Source organism: Cryptomeria japonica, chromosome 8 (assembly GCF_030272615.1).
Source record: "Cryptomeria japonica chromosome 8, Sugi_1.0, whole genome shotgun sequence".
NCBI classification, from domain to species: domain Eukaryota; kingdom Viridiplantae; phylum Streptophyta; class Pinopsida; order Cupressales; family Cupressaceae; genus Cryptomeria; species Cryptomeria japonica.
In genome coordinates this window covers 404,708,070-404,722,183 of record NC_081412.1, presented here as the reverse complement: position 1 = coordinate 404,722,183, position 14,114 = coordinate 404,708,070, and the positions used below count along the sequence as shown (strand labels likewise).

General features: G+C 34.4%; 1 protein-coding gene across 1 annotated transcript in view; it reads left to right on the top strand.

Moving 5' to 3' along the window:
• LOC131079468 (DEAD-box ATP-dependent RNA helicase 39) overlaps nt 1–14,114 on the top strand; it is a 55,893-nt gene that overhangs the window by 16,614 nt on the left and 25,165 nt on the right. The window contains exons 2-6 of the mRNA XM_058017433.2: nt 4,693–4,788; nt 4,873–5,061; nt 5,206–5,346; nt 7,848–7,988; nt 10,578–10,720. Of these exons, the coding sequence (XP_057873416.1) occupies nt 4,693–4,788; nt 4,873–5,061; nt 5,206–5,346; nt 7,848–7,988; nt 10,578–10,720 (710 nt within the window). The remainder of the gene's footprint in view (nt 1–4,692; nt 4,789–4,872; nt 5,062–5,205; nt 5,347–7,847; nt 7,989–10,577; nt 10,721–14,114) is intronic.

Genomic DNA, 14,114 nt, shown 5'->3' with positions numbered 1-14,114 from the left:
CTGTTTCATTGCTGGACTTGTTGTTCTCTGCTGAACTATCTTTTGCTCCTTTGTTAAAGGTTTCGGGTCCTTAAAACCTGTTCTTCATATTAATCAGAACAATTGTAATATAACATCAATAAATATATCATGATTCAGATTCATAGTTAATGATATATTTAAATTATACAGCAGTTAAATATTAACAGCAATAATTAGGATTTCTGATTTCATTGTTCAATAAGTATCAAACTTCAAAATTCTTGATACGATATTAGAGTCATTTTTATTCTCAGTTGCAAAAGAGATTAAATGTCATGTCTCCTCCTTGATCGTTATATATATATAACCTAAATAAAGTAATTATTATTAATCAATATGATAATTATCAACAAAAGATTATTTGGAATTATTAAATATTTATTTATTAAATATTATTTTCTAATTTATTATTTATGTGATGAACCTTATAGTGTGTTTCTATCTTATAATATTACATCTTAATGTTTTTTTATTATAAACATAATTTATATATTTTAAATCTAATTCATAAACACGATTTCTTATAATCTAGTTCTCACGATCCTCATGATGAATTCTTGTAGAATACATTATGTGCAAGTAAGGAAGACCGTGAGTGAAAAGGCAGATTGAACAAGACACATCTTGGAACAGGTCAAATAGACCAGGTCGCACAAGACAAGATAATAATCATTAGTGCCACGATTTGATAAAATGATAAATCTGGTGTTAGATAATTTAGTCAAAATATTATTATCACCTTTAAGTGATAATTTAATCAATTTAAGATGCCACGTTTTGTTGTTAATAAAACAAATTGTTTGAATAACACGTCTATTTGGAAAGTCATGTACTCATAAAGAGAAACGGCTTCCAAAGTAAACTTCACGTACTAACTAAAGATATGATTCATTTTCGGTGGTGATTAGAAATAAGATCGAATACGCTAAGGCAGAGATTATTATCATTAAGGAAGAAAAAGTAATCATGAAAAGTCACAATCGGTTGTTATGAGAAGATACGAATCCTCTTGAATGGGTACATGAAAGTTCACCACAGATTATAAGAAGGCTCTGATGCAGATTATAGAAAAGGAAAAAAGGAGGAATATTTTTGGTTTCTTTACTACAGTTTGTATGACCTGGAAGGGAACGGAACAACTCAGATTAGAACTGTTATTAATTTGCATACAGTAACATCCTTGTTCTTGATGGTATGCATGGGGATGTGTTTAATAAGAATGCTTACTACATGAAGCTTGATAATGTTTATGCAGAATTTAATAGTAATATTAATTTAGACTGCAATAAGTATGACAGTCATATTTAATATATAGTCGCAGACCAGACCAGTTCTGATGCATGTCAAATCTGTCTGCCTTTACAGCCACCCATATGCTAAGTACTAACAAATTATGTTTTTAGGCAGTGGTGGTATTAGTGATTTATACAAAAGGTAATTAACAAATGTAGTAATAATTGGTAATTCATAAATACGTAACTAATAAATATATAAATGATTTATAATATTATATAATGTATTTATTTGTTTTTATGTTCAAATCAATCTATATATATATATATATATATAATATGCCTTAATCAGACATAAAAATATTAGATTGTAAATCAGAAAGAGCTCACAAGATAATAAACAGTAAGAAGAATATGTTTGGATATAATCCTTGCTACTGCTGTCAGTATTCAAGAAGTTGGGAATTAAGATGTTCCAAAGAGGGGCGGTCTAAATCCAATTAATATAACGAGCCCAAGATAGGGTAGGGATCAGCAACCCATAAACCTTGAGGGCATGGTCCCAAGATAGATAAGGGCTTGGATCTGTAAACTTATTATGGATGTATGATAGATGAACAATTTACTTATTAATAAATTAATTTATTGAACTATGAAATATCACCGATTTGATTCCTGTTAGGATAGATTTGTCTCCTAACCACTTTAGTTGAAGTCATTAGTATATGGAAATAGATTAATTATGGTCAAAACAGGCCTAAACCAAGTAGGGGACATTACATTAAAGGTACGTTTGCCATGGTCTAGTACAGTGTGGTATTGTGTGAGAAGTACAAACAAAAAATTTCTTTTTGGAATGTGATTGGCATGCAGGTTTCTGCAGACATCATCCAGCATCATTTTAGCATTGTCATGTTATATTGCTGCTGTTCATTAAGTTGTAGAAATTTGACTCTCTATCTCTCTCTGTCTCTCTGTCCGTGTGTGTGTGTGTGTGTGTTGCCATACCCATCACAGAAACGCCATGGAACACAATTACCCAAGAACAATTCTGAAATTGCAAATCACCACCAACATGTACAAAACTAACAACAGTAATAAATTGCGCTGTCCTAGGCACCCACAGTCCAACAAGGGTGCTAAAATAGCTGCTTCAAATCTGCAAGAATGGTGCTAAATTAGCCACCCACAACCAGCTTATATGGTTGTATGAAAGCCATGCAAAAACCTTTAGAAATTGGTGTAATGGGAGCCACCACAAACAATGATTTTTGCCATGAATACACTCCATTTCAATCTGCAACTTTGAAGCTCAAATGCAATCTCAGGATGGGATTGCATAATTCTGAATTAGGGGTTCCCCTCCACTTACCCAGTAATAGAAATCAAGGGGTTTCTATCGTCTTATCTCCAATGGTGGATGAACAAGATGTCCAATCTATGTGAGGAAATGACATGATAAACAAAATCATGTATCCTTTGGCCAAAAGCCTTGCTTATAAATATTCCTTGAGTGCTCAACTTTCTCTTTAAAAGGAAACCCTTACAAATTCTCAAATATCTAATCCCACGCCACATAGGAGGATTAAATAAAAGATTTGTTTTTAATTTCAAGCAAGCTCTAGGCACCTACATTATAATGATATCTTTATTACAAAGGTCCCTTATCTAGGCATCCACTTGTATAAACTATAAACACTTTAAGTGGTTACTTTATAAAGACATAAAAAATGTACCACACTCAAAGGTTATAAAATCATTTTCTTGGTACTATGTTTGCCTAAGCTCACGTGAAGTTGGAAATGGGCTTACAACACGTCATAGAAATTTATTGAAAGAGAAGATATGACAGGAACCACTGTCATCTTCTTTTGCAAATAGGGTATCAATCCCCCAATAAGCCCTTGTTTCTTCAACCCATCGGTTGGTTCCATTTCTAATTTCCCCAGCAGTTCCTTAAGTCTTTGTTACATGCACATGCAAATTCATTCTTACCTTGTGTCATATATTTTTGCAAGGATCTCCTTATCATCTCAGGGCAACATGAATTCCTTTTCAAAAGGCTTCTAAAGTTTTTTCCACATGTTCTCCTGCTCGGTTGGTTTGTCCCTATACAAGTCAATTCCCAACCCTTTCTGTGTTCTTTAATGAGGCTTCTCCTTCTTTTCATACTGTTGTAAGATTTTGATGTTGTTTGGCTCTCTCTCTTGCCACAACCATCTTGCAGGATGATTCAATGTGTTGATATCAGTTTCGGTAGGTTATTCGTCAACCAGTCAACTGGTTTGGTGATTGCCAGGTTGTCCAAGACAGCATCTCGAGACACCTGATTCCCTCAGAACTCTTCTTGTCTGTACCCTTTGAGTAATATGCCATATGAGAGTGTGGAGTCTTTTGTTAGTTGTTCCTCCCAGTCTTGGTTGGTTTCAGTTGGCTCATTGACTGCTTTGCCTATCATTCTTGATTGTATACTGATATCTTGGCAATGATTATTGTTGGCAGTACTTTGCTCCTTATCCCACAATCATTAGCACAGTGTGCATGCTCATGATCAGACTTGCATTCATAGAACACATACTTGTAATCATAGTGAATAAGCTTTTGCCATGCTCGAGGGTGATTGCTTTTGGTTGTCATTTCAAATTTTACTCCAAGATTCAGTCTGGTACAGTAAAATTTCTGATTGCTTTGTTCAATTTGTTGACAAGGTTTCTGAATTGTTTCATATCTCTACCATTACTTCTTTGTCCCATTGACGAAGAGGGAAGTTCATAGAATGTACTCAAACTATATCTGTATAAAGATGTTTTTTGTGAGAATTGAAATTCATTGCTTCATTGTTCAGTCATAGCTTGCTATGTCCCAAGAATCTCGACTAGGGCCCTATTCTTAAAATTTGAATGCCTTGAAATTGTTTTTAGCGTTTATGGCACAAGGAGGAGGCCCCAGAAGTTACCATTTGTTTATCCCATGTTTTCTAGGTGCAATTTATAAAGAACTTAATATGTATAACTTCATACTAGTTTGGGTCTTTCATGTCTCATTCCCTTCTTTTTCTTCCGAACAGGACCTTTGTGCCCACAATAAATGGTAAAAGTCTATTCTTACTATGTGGTTGTATATACTTACAAACTAATAGGTCCTGACCTTAATTAATGATTATTGTGGTGTGTTAGGTATGTGACATTGAATGTTAAAATTGGTTGCTTGCCAAAAAATTGCTTGATGTAGAGAGAGAAAGGCATCAATTTTTGTTTGCGTAAATGTATACAATAATATTTCTGAGTAATTCCCCATAAAGTTTAAAATTTATGTGTTATAAAATTTTGATGGATAAATGTGCAATTTTTTTAGTTTTTGCATTATATTTTGTCATGAAACACTTGTATTATTTATCGTGTTTCTGTTACAAAAGTGCCTGTGTTGTTTGTGTTGATAGCTCTTAAGGAAAGATGAATCAAAAGTTGGCATGCAGACAAAGCCAAAAAGACCTCGTGCTGTCATTTTATGTCCTACCAGGGAGCTTTCAGAGCAGGTAGAAAATCATTTCTGTAGGGGGTATTGCATAATGCTATCATTTTTAGATTCAAATTTCTTTGGATGTCTCGTGTTTCTTCAGGTATTTCAAGTAGCGAAGTCTATATCGCATCATGCACGATTTCGATTAACAATGATAAGTGGTGGAGGCCGCATGAAGCCTCAGGAGGATGCTTTAAGCTATCCACTCGAGATGTTAGTGGGTACACCTGGAAGGTTGCTTGAACATATTAATCAGGGCAATATGTTTTATGGCGATATCAAGTATGTGGTGAGCTCTTCTCCCATGACAAATTTGTGAGGTTAATCATTTCATATAATAAATGTATTATAGATTTCCTATTAATGAAACGTGTGTTTAGAGGTTTGACATGGAGCATGAGAATTTATACCCTGCCAATTAAAATTTTTTCAGGTCCTTGATGAAGCAGATACCATGTTTGATCGTGGCTTTGGTCCCGACCTTCGCAAATTTTTAAACCCACTGAGAAATCGTGCTTCAAAACCTGGGGATCAAGGTTTTCAGACAGTTTTGGTAACAGCAACCATTACAAAGGTGTTTACCCTCATTTTTAATTTGATTGATCCAATTAAGAATTTAAGAGTATGAATAGTGGTACTAGGAATTGAAGAAACGTATTTGCAAATTGTCTGGCCTTTTGGTTTTACCTTTAGTGTTCTTCAAACAGTAATGGTTACAATATAGTAATATAAATCAGAAAAACACACAGCAACCCAGTAAATAACAAAATGTAGGTTCCACTATAAGGACAAGAAAATTGTATCGCAATTCTTAATTCTTAAACATATCATACGATGGACGTGTTTAGATTATCTGTAGAAAATAAGTAAATCCCAAAATATTCTGATAAAAATAGTTCAGCTTCCATCACCTGATGATATGGGTTAAATAACTGGTAGGAGTAATCTTTTGATCATGGGCTCCAATTTATCATAACAAAACTAGAAATAAAAATATGCTTTGAAAACATTCGCTCAAGCCTACGAAGGGCACACTGCTTTGAAGTTTGGAGTAAACACTGTTATTGGTGGATGATATATTATTTTTCAAGGCATGGTATCTAGTGGTGGAGGCAAATGGTTTCCTGTATTATGGGTTGATGGTATATCATGTTCAAGGCATAGATATATCTAGCGGTAGATCATTTTTCTGTATGATGTTTAGTGTTCCAGTCAAAAGTTTAAGCCTGTAGTCTTGGATTGCCTAAAGTCCCCTGTACATTATTGTAAAAATATACAGTCTTACTTTCAAGTGTTTTTTTTTCTTGCAAGAGCTATTATGATAAACCAAATCACTGTTGAGAATACAGCGGTGAAGCAATGCTTCAGCTGAAGGATTGTACTTTCAATTGCAAATGATCTGCCTCTAAGCTTTCTGGTGCTTTGCTTTCTCTAACTGCTATAAGAAAATTGCCAGGAATACCCAAGGATGTAACTCACTCTAGGTTTATGTGCCTACACATCTTTTACGAGAGCAATCATGGAAAATTGCTAAGGAATTTACTGCCTTTTTTGTTCACATTTCATTATGTTGTTATGTTTGATGAGCTGGGCTGACTGGATGAGATAGGACCAGAGAATTCCTTATATTACATGCCCATTATCTCTTATTTTTAATACAACTCTATAAAATTTACTGATGTTTATGCTACCAACTGTAACTGCAAGCCAAAATATAAATAGCTCTATTTCTTGGTAAAAAATAATATAAAAGCAATCAAGATTTCATGGGACACTTGATGCATGTCTCTATTTTTTTCATTCTTACTATGTAGTCGTTGCAATGATTTTTCCAATCTTCTCCGAGTCTTTCATGATTGCCATCTTGCAATTTATTAATTTTTGCTGCTGTTCAGTAATCTATCAGGTTTATTTATTTATTTATTTTTTAAAAAAGTGCCTGGTAAACTTATTAATGTGACTGGTGATGCTGGCATGACATGCTATCTGGCCCCACGTGAAACACTTTTGACCCAGAGCTATGAACCAGCGAGGTCACAAATGGTGGACCTCATTCCCATTTATCAAAGCTCCGGCATAAACCTGCGAGCACCATGGATCGGCGAAGGCTTGGCCTGCGATCACAATGGCCCAGCAGGGGTTTGAACCTTGGTGGCCACAACAATAACACCACCACTTTAACAAACACACTATGGGAAGAATTCCAATCTATTAGGTCTATTAATAAAAAGAAGTCACTTTAATTTTTTTGACATGTAATCTGTTGTTGCTTTAAGTGGAATATTTGAAGTGGAAAACATTGGACTGGCCTATGTATATTTTATTTTATTTTTATGTTTGTATCTGGATATTTATAATGCCTAGGACTGCAGTTCACCACAGCTAGACTGAAATAAAATTACTGTTTTATATTAAATATGCTTAATTTTTATGTTCGTGACCTGGATATTTATTTTGCCTAGGACTGCAGTTCACCACAGCTAGACTGAAATAAAATTACTCAGTTTTATATTTAACTATGCTTTCAATTTGATGAAATCCACTGCGGGTTTGAGAAGATATGTTAATCATTCTATTTACAACTCTTGTGAGTGCACTTTCACAGTTTTAAGAACCTTCCCATTAAGCTATTTTAAGATGCTATCAAACAGATGTTACATTATAGGAAATCTTTGAAATGGCTATACTTGTTTTAAATAGAATAGTTTGATATGAGTTTTTTCATGACTCACAATCAAGTGTCAAATGCTTGAATATGTTTCTTTTTGGTGATATATTGTAACCTGTTTAGTTTGTGAAAGATGACATCAACACGGAGCCACATTTATTGACAACCATTCACAGCACAAAATTTTGTGTACAATATTTATTACTCATTGCTATTCTTTGCTACCATTATTGATCATGCATAATGTGTTCTGTCAACATGCAGCATGGTTATTGTCGATATGATTAAGATAGTGGCTGCTGGAAGTTGCTTCATGTTGGTTTTGAATTATTTCTCTATGGCATTTTGTTCCTCATAGCATTTGCCCCTTTGGGTGTGAAACTATTGACTGTGGTAAGTTATTACAGGCTGTCGAAAAGCTACTTGATGAAGAATTTGAAGGGATAGTGCATATGCACACTTCAACCTTACACAAAAAGATTGCATCTGCACGCCATGATTTCATAAAGCTTTCTGGAGATGAAAACAAACTGGAGGCACTTTTGCAGGTTAGTAAATATTTTAAATGTGATATTCCATAATAATGATTGATTTTTAAAAGCATGACATTTGCACTACTCCTAGTTTCTCTTTGCTAGGGTCTTGAAGTGTTTTGCTCTAAGAATACTTGAGCTCTGTTAAGTTCCTTGTATTACATTACTCATCTCTTAACAAAAATGCCTTGGGGTTCACTCTTTTGTGTTTTCAGTGTTTCTGAAATGTCTCAGAAGAAAAAATATCTTCAAAATGTATCGAAAACATCAGTAACTGATGCAAATTTGGAAATGGCTAGGTCAATAGAAATGTCAGCAGAAATATTTTGTCCATTGAATGGAATCAACTTTAGAAATGATTCCAGGAAAGGGTTGACTGCAATTTCAGCCCTCCCTTATCTTTGCTCTTTTTACTGAGTTCTATAAGAGACTTATTTTCCCGCTTGATTGAGCCAGTCTTTGCTGTAATTGTTTCTCTTTATGTGATAGACAATCGGACAACATTTTCAGATTAGCTAAAGTCTGAGTATAGCAGATTATCTAAATTATTAGTCCTGGTACTGGTTTAGGTTTGGGTTTGGGGTTTGGTGGATTAGTCAAATATTTTCTGGTGTTGGGTTTGTCTATACAAAAAGATATAAAATCATAAATATATACATATTTGCAGAAGTAATTAAGTCAGAATACCACATGACATCATATCATAAAAATATAAAATTACAATGTTTATTAACTTTATTTGTCAAACTTGAATGTCATGATATGCGCTAAAAAAAATAAAATAATAATGTCAACAATGAGCTATCACTGATTGAGCATCAATGTCATATGGGCCTTCAAAAATATCATCACCATCCATATTAGATGATGTAGGTCTTGGTATATTAGACAAACTTCAAACATTGGAACTAGCACCAGCACTGACATAGGCACTCTCATGCTCGCTAGTTGTCTTGTCTTCAACATCAAGTGTAGCAAGGTGGGAAGTGGAAGCATCCAAGTTAGTTTGCTTTGGCTTGATAGCCAACTTCCCTGTGTCCTCTTCCTTGTAGCCACTTTGTATGTATGAAATGAGATAGGTTGGAATGCACATACACCAATTCCTCTACCTTTTTTGAGTGTAGTTGATGATGGCAAATTGTCTAATAAACATAAGCTAAATCATTACATTTAGATAATTTATCTTGGTAAGTTCCTGTGATTTGATTTACTAAACCGAGAATCGCCATAGATTTGAAAGTGTTTTATGTTTAGTAATAATGCGGCATATAAGGCAGCAATATCATACTCAACTATTTTTTTTGCATAAAGAGATTGTAAATGAAAAGATAAGGGGATTGGTTTACAAATAGTGAAAGTATAACTACTGCTCTGGAACTATATATATAAAAGAACGTTTTGATTCCGTATTATATTTTGAGGTCCTGGAGATCTTTTATATCCCCACTCCTGCATCCATATCAGTATGATGTATCTGTTTTTGGCAACTTAGTTTAGTTCTGTCTAGACTTAGTTGCATAATAAACACATGTATATAAACTAGCTTTTAATATTGTATATATAACAATATGTTTGTATCATGTATATGCACCTATTTGTTTAGTTTATCTCTGTCTTGACTTAGTTGCATAATAAACACATGTATATAAACTAACTTCTAATATTGTACCTACTGAAATATGTTTGTATCATGTATGTGCACCTATTTGTTTGCGATTTTTCAGTTTCAGATTTCTATTTTTGTTATCAAAAATTGCATATAATGATAATATTATCTTTCCATACCGGATAGTTCCACATTTACACAGTATTCTCCATCTGGCATACATCTTATACATGTACCCGTGTGTACCATTTATCAATATCAGAGTTTTATTCTGTTATGTCAAATTTTATATGATGACAACATTATCCTTCCATACTGAATAATTCCAGATTTACATTGTATTCTCCAACATCCTATCTTTTCTGTCTTTCTTGTGTAGAAGCATGCTTTTGGTACCATTTGATATACAAACTTGAATGTATGTCTGCAAGTGGTTCTGTTATAAACATTGTTACCAGATCTGGTCCAGTCATTTTTTTTTTTGACCAGTCGGATTAGTCTAATTCAGTTTGGATTTCTCAGTTGCTATAGAAATCTTACTGATTTTTATTTGAAAATTCTGGATTTCTAATTTTTCTGACCTCTCATTGAATCAGACTTTTAGGACCTGGTAAGTATGGTTATATAGGCAAGCTTTCTACAAGCTTCTTCTTTGGCATGGTGGTTATTTGTCAAAACCTTATTCTGTGGAAGAGCATGGTGTTTTGAGTGACTTAATGCTTTTTATTTCATTGAATGGGTAATTACGTGGTGCTCTTTTACACGTGTTAAACACTTTGTACCCTGACCCTATCATAATTTGTTTACGATGATGTATGGTTTATTGTATTTGAACGCTTTCAGATTTTTTTATATTTTAGTGCAATTGTGGTTATTATCTATTGAATGTTGATTTTGAAAAGATCTAATATTTTCAGATGAATCTATTAATGTCAAAAGTTTAAGCAAGCATGGACATATGCAAAAATTCTAATGCATTGTAATATACATCCATTCAGGTGCTAGAACCAAGCCTTGCAAAGGGCAATAAAGTGATGGTCTTCTGTAATACGTTGGGCTCCAGTCGTGCAGTTGATCATTTTTTGAATGAAAATCAAGTTCTGACAGTGAATTATCATGGTGAAGTGCCTGCAGAAAAGCGGTAAGGATATCTTATTTGGGGATTTTGAGCATGTTTGGGCTAGGAATGTAACAAGGGTCAGACGATGTCATGACATGTTCTGTGATCCTATATCCAATACATGAGATTATCACGGTTCATATGAAGATGAACAAGCACCTAGAGCTAATTATAGAACAGTGATTTGTTTGAGCCCTCTATTTTAAGAAAATGGATTATCTGAATGATCTTCGCAATGAATAAATGTGAAGGTTAAATTTTAGATTAATATGCTCTCTGTGCTAAACATTTAACATGCTTTAACATGTAGTAGTTTTTCCCATTTAAATATGAAATATTTTGAAATACAACATGATGTATACTTTAAAATTTGAAAGAGTTTATAATCTCTACCTACAAAATAGCTAGGCCCTATGACTAATGTGCAAGGTCCTCGGCTTAAAGAGAAGGAAACGAGGCTAAAGGGGACTTTTTGTATGATTTGAAATTGAATTCCTTAATAGTGAATGGTAGAAAGCTAAAAATGAAGAAAATGTGCTCTTGATGGAATGAGAACTCTTGGTTGAATAGAAATTAGTGCAGTTTTCTTCCATGGTTATTCAGTTGCATAAGAGAGAGGCAAGTATAGATAATAAGCATTGTCGAAATTGGATACCTTGTGTAGAATCTAGAGAGAGAAGGATAAAATAAAGCTTTGCCAAGCATTGGTTGGATGCCATTTTGAAAAGGAATATTAATCATAAGAAACTACTGAGCACTTACGAGAAGAATCCTTTGATACATGATAGCTAAAATTAGGTGCAAATTGTAGCATCTTCCAGTTAAGCTATTAATAATCTAAAGAAAAGTTGTTATTCCCAGTTAATTATACGACCAAACTACTGTTTCTACTTTCCAGTTCATAATTCTATGAGTTGCCAAATTTGTGTGTCTTGATTTCACATGAATACCATATATTATTCAGCCATGCATATCATGGAATATCAAATCAAATCCCTTTTCTTTGTGAGGTTCCTCTTGTAGATGTTGTGTTTCTCACTTATCATGTATTCTGTTTGGGGGAGGCTTGGTTGCAAATCTCATGGTACAACCATTGGAGTGCCAGAAGCCAACATCTAACTAGAGCTTGCTGGAGAAAAATGAAGCCGGTTATTTTGTTTGGAACAGCTGAAACAGTCAAGTTTGCCTTCTGTTTCATCCAAAATGGACACCAAGAAATCATTTTATTTTTGATTTTTGGTTGCATGTTAGCACAGTTTTCAGAGCATTTTGGTGCAAATTGGAGCTCGTTGGTGCATCTAGAAGGCTTAAAACCCTCACAATGTTTGTAAATTTGTCAAATTTGAAGGAAGGCATATGCGGCTCAAGATTTTTGCCTGTGAATGCAAATTGGAGCTCATTTGTGTATCTAGAAGGCTCAAAACCCTCAGAATGACTGTAAATTTGTCAAATTTGAAGCAAGGCATCTACAGCCCAAGTTGTTTGCCCATTCATGCCATCCAAGTCCGCATGACTTGTGCAGGTAAGACAAAACATTTTTCTTGATGTTGAAAAAACTTTGTTCACATTTGCTTCTATATTTTATAGCAGTGAACTCATGTCAGCTGTAGTACCTTTTTAGTGGTATCTAACTAGTGGATGCATTCCACCTTGGTGGCCATGTCATTGAATAATTTGTATGATGGTCACCCTTCTGAGCAGCGCTGCTAGTAGCACTGCCCAAACTCAGCCTTCTAGTTGCACAAACTCCACTTGGCAGCTGCTCTTGGTACACCACTGGACTGTCACCACCTCATTACCTAGTTGCCCCTCAGGTGCCACCAGGTAGCGGCATGTGCACTACTATTGATGTTTAGCTTTTGAATAATACCCTTGCTCTCTCTGTTAAAGTTTTGTTTTTTGGAGACTTCAGGAGGTCATATCTTGGCTGTAGAATTTTCAAATTGAGTCAATTTTTTTTGACTCTAGCTAATTTTTTGCTGTCTTCATAGTGGTGAGTTATGTTTTGCATTTGATGCCCCATCTTTCTATAAATTATAGTTTCAGAGATTTTGTTGTCTAATCATCATTTTGAACTTTGAATGCCCATAGCTTTCATGTACAAACTTGTTTTTGTGAGTAATGGTATACCGTGTTTGTTCTTATTCTATACTAAGATTGTAGTTTCAACCCTTGTCAAATTTTGGAATTGTAAACTCTTGTGAAATTATAAACAGGCCTCTATGACACACTCAATTATAAAGTGCCACTTTCTATTTGCTTGGGGGGGTATGGGTTCATTTATTTTTTGCACATGTTATTGCCCGATACAATTTGGGGGGATGTAAACATTTTTTTTTCTACCTCTTGCGTGCTTTTGCCTTTCTGTTTGTTGCCATGGCTGATCTAAAGGTTCCTTCACATAACTTTCACACATGGAAACTACAAATGCAAAAGTTTCTTTAGTCCTTTGGCTTAACAAATGTGATAAAGCACATGTTTTCTTGGAATGTATTTCTCAAAGAGTTTGCAATTTCATATCCAAGACATGGCAACACTACTTGAAGCATGGAATAAGTAGGCAATATTGTTTGGTGAAATCAATGAATTCAAAGCATTTCAATTGGAGGCAGATTTGCTTTTCCCCCAACTCCTAACAACTTTCCCAACATTGAGGACTACCGTGCTACATTCAAGTATCTTTGCACTCAAGTGAAATAGTGTGACAATGAGAAATTAGATATAAATTTGATACTTTTGATCTTGTCCAAGTTGGTCCTTTCCAAATCTGTGCCCACTTCTATTCCACCATGGAAGTCTTAAGTACATATTTCAAAATTTGATACTTTCGATCTTGTCCAAGTTGGTCCTTTCCAAATCTGTGCCCACTTCTATTCCACCATGGAAGTCTTCAGTACATATTTCAAAATGCCCACTTTTGAAATGTGTGGTGTCGTGTCCCGCCAAAAATTAGATCACAGCCTGTATTAAACCATGGTCCCAGCCCCTTAAAAAAATTATAACTTAGGTGATGTAAATAAAGATGGCACCAAAAAATGATGCTAGCGATCCATAGAGAAAGTTGATTAAAATTAAATTAAAGAATTTATCAAGGGCATCAATTTCCTAAAATGAAAGATATTAATGAAAATAAAATTAAGGTTCAAGACAGCAGTTAAGGAGTAATAGTTGTCTCTCTTTCAAAGGGCAGAAATCATGAAAGGTTGTGACTCCTTCAAGAATAATATATAAAAAGGAGATCATTTGCTTGAGAGGAGATCATCAAGCAAGGAACATAAATTTGGAATGAAGAAATCAAATTGGAACTAAATTGTTGTCAAAGTCAGCAATGAAGGGTGGTGACTTAGTTGTTGTGAAAGGTGGTGATTCTTTCCCCAATAAGGTATAAAGGGGAGATCAATCAAAGAAGCATCAA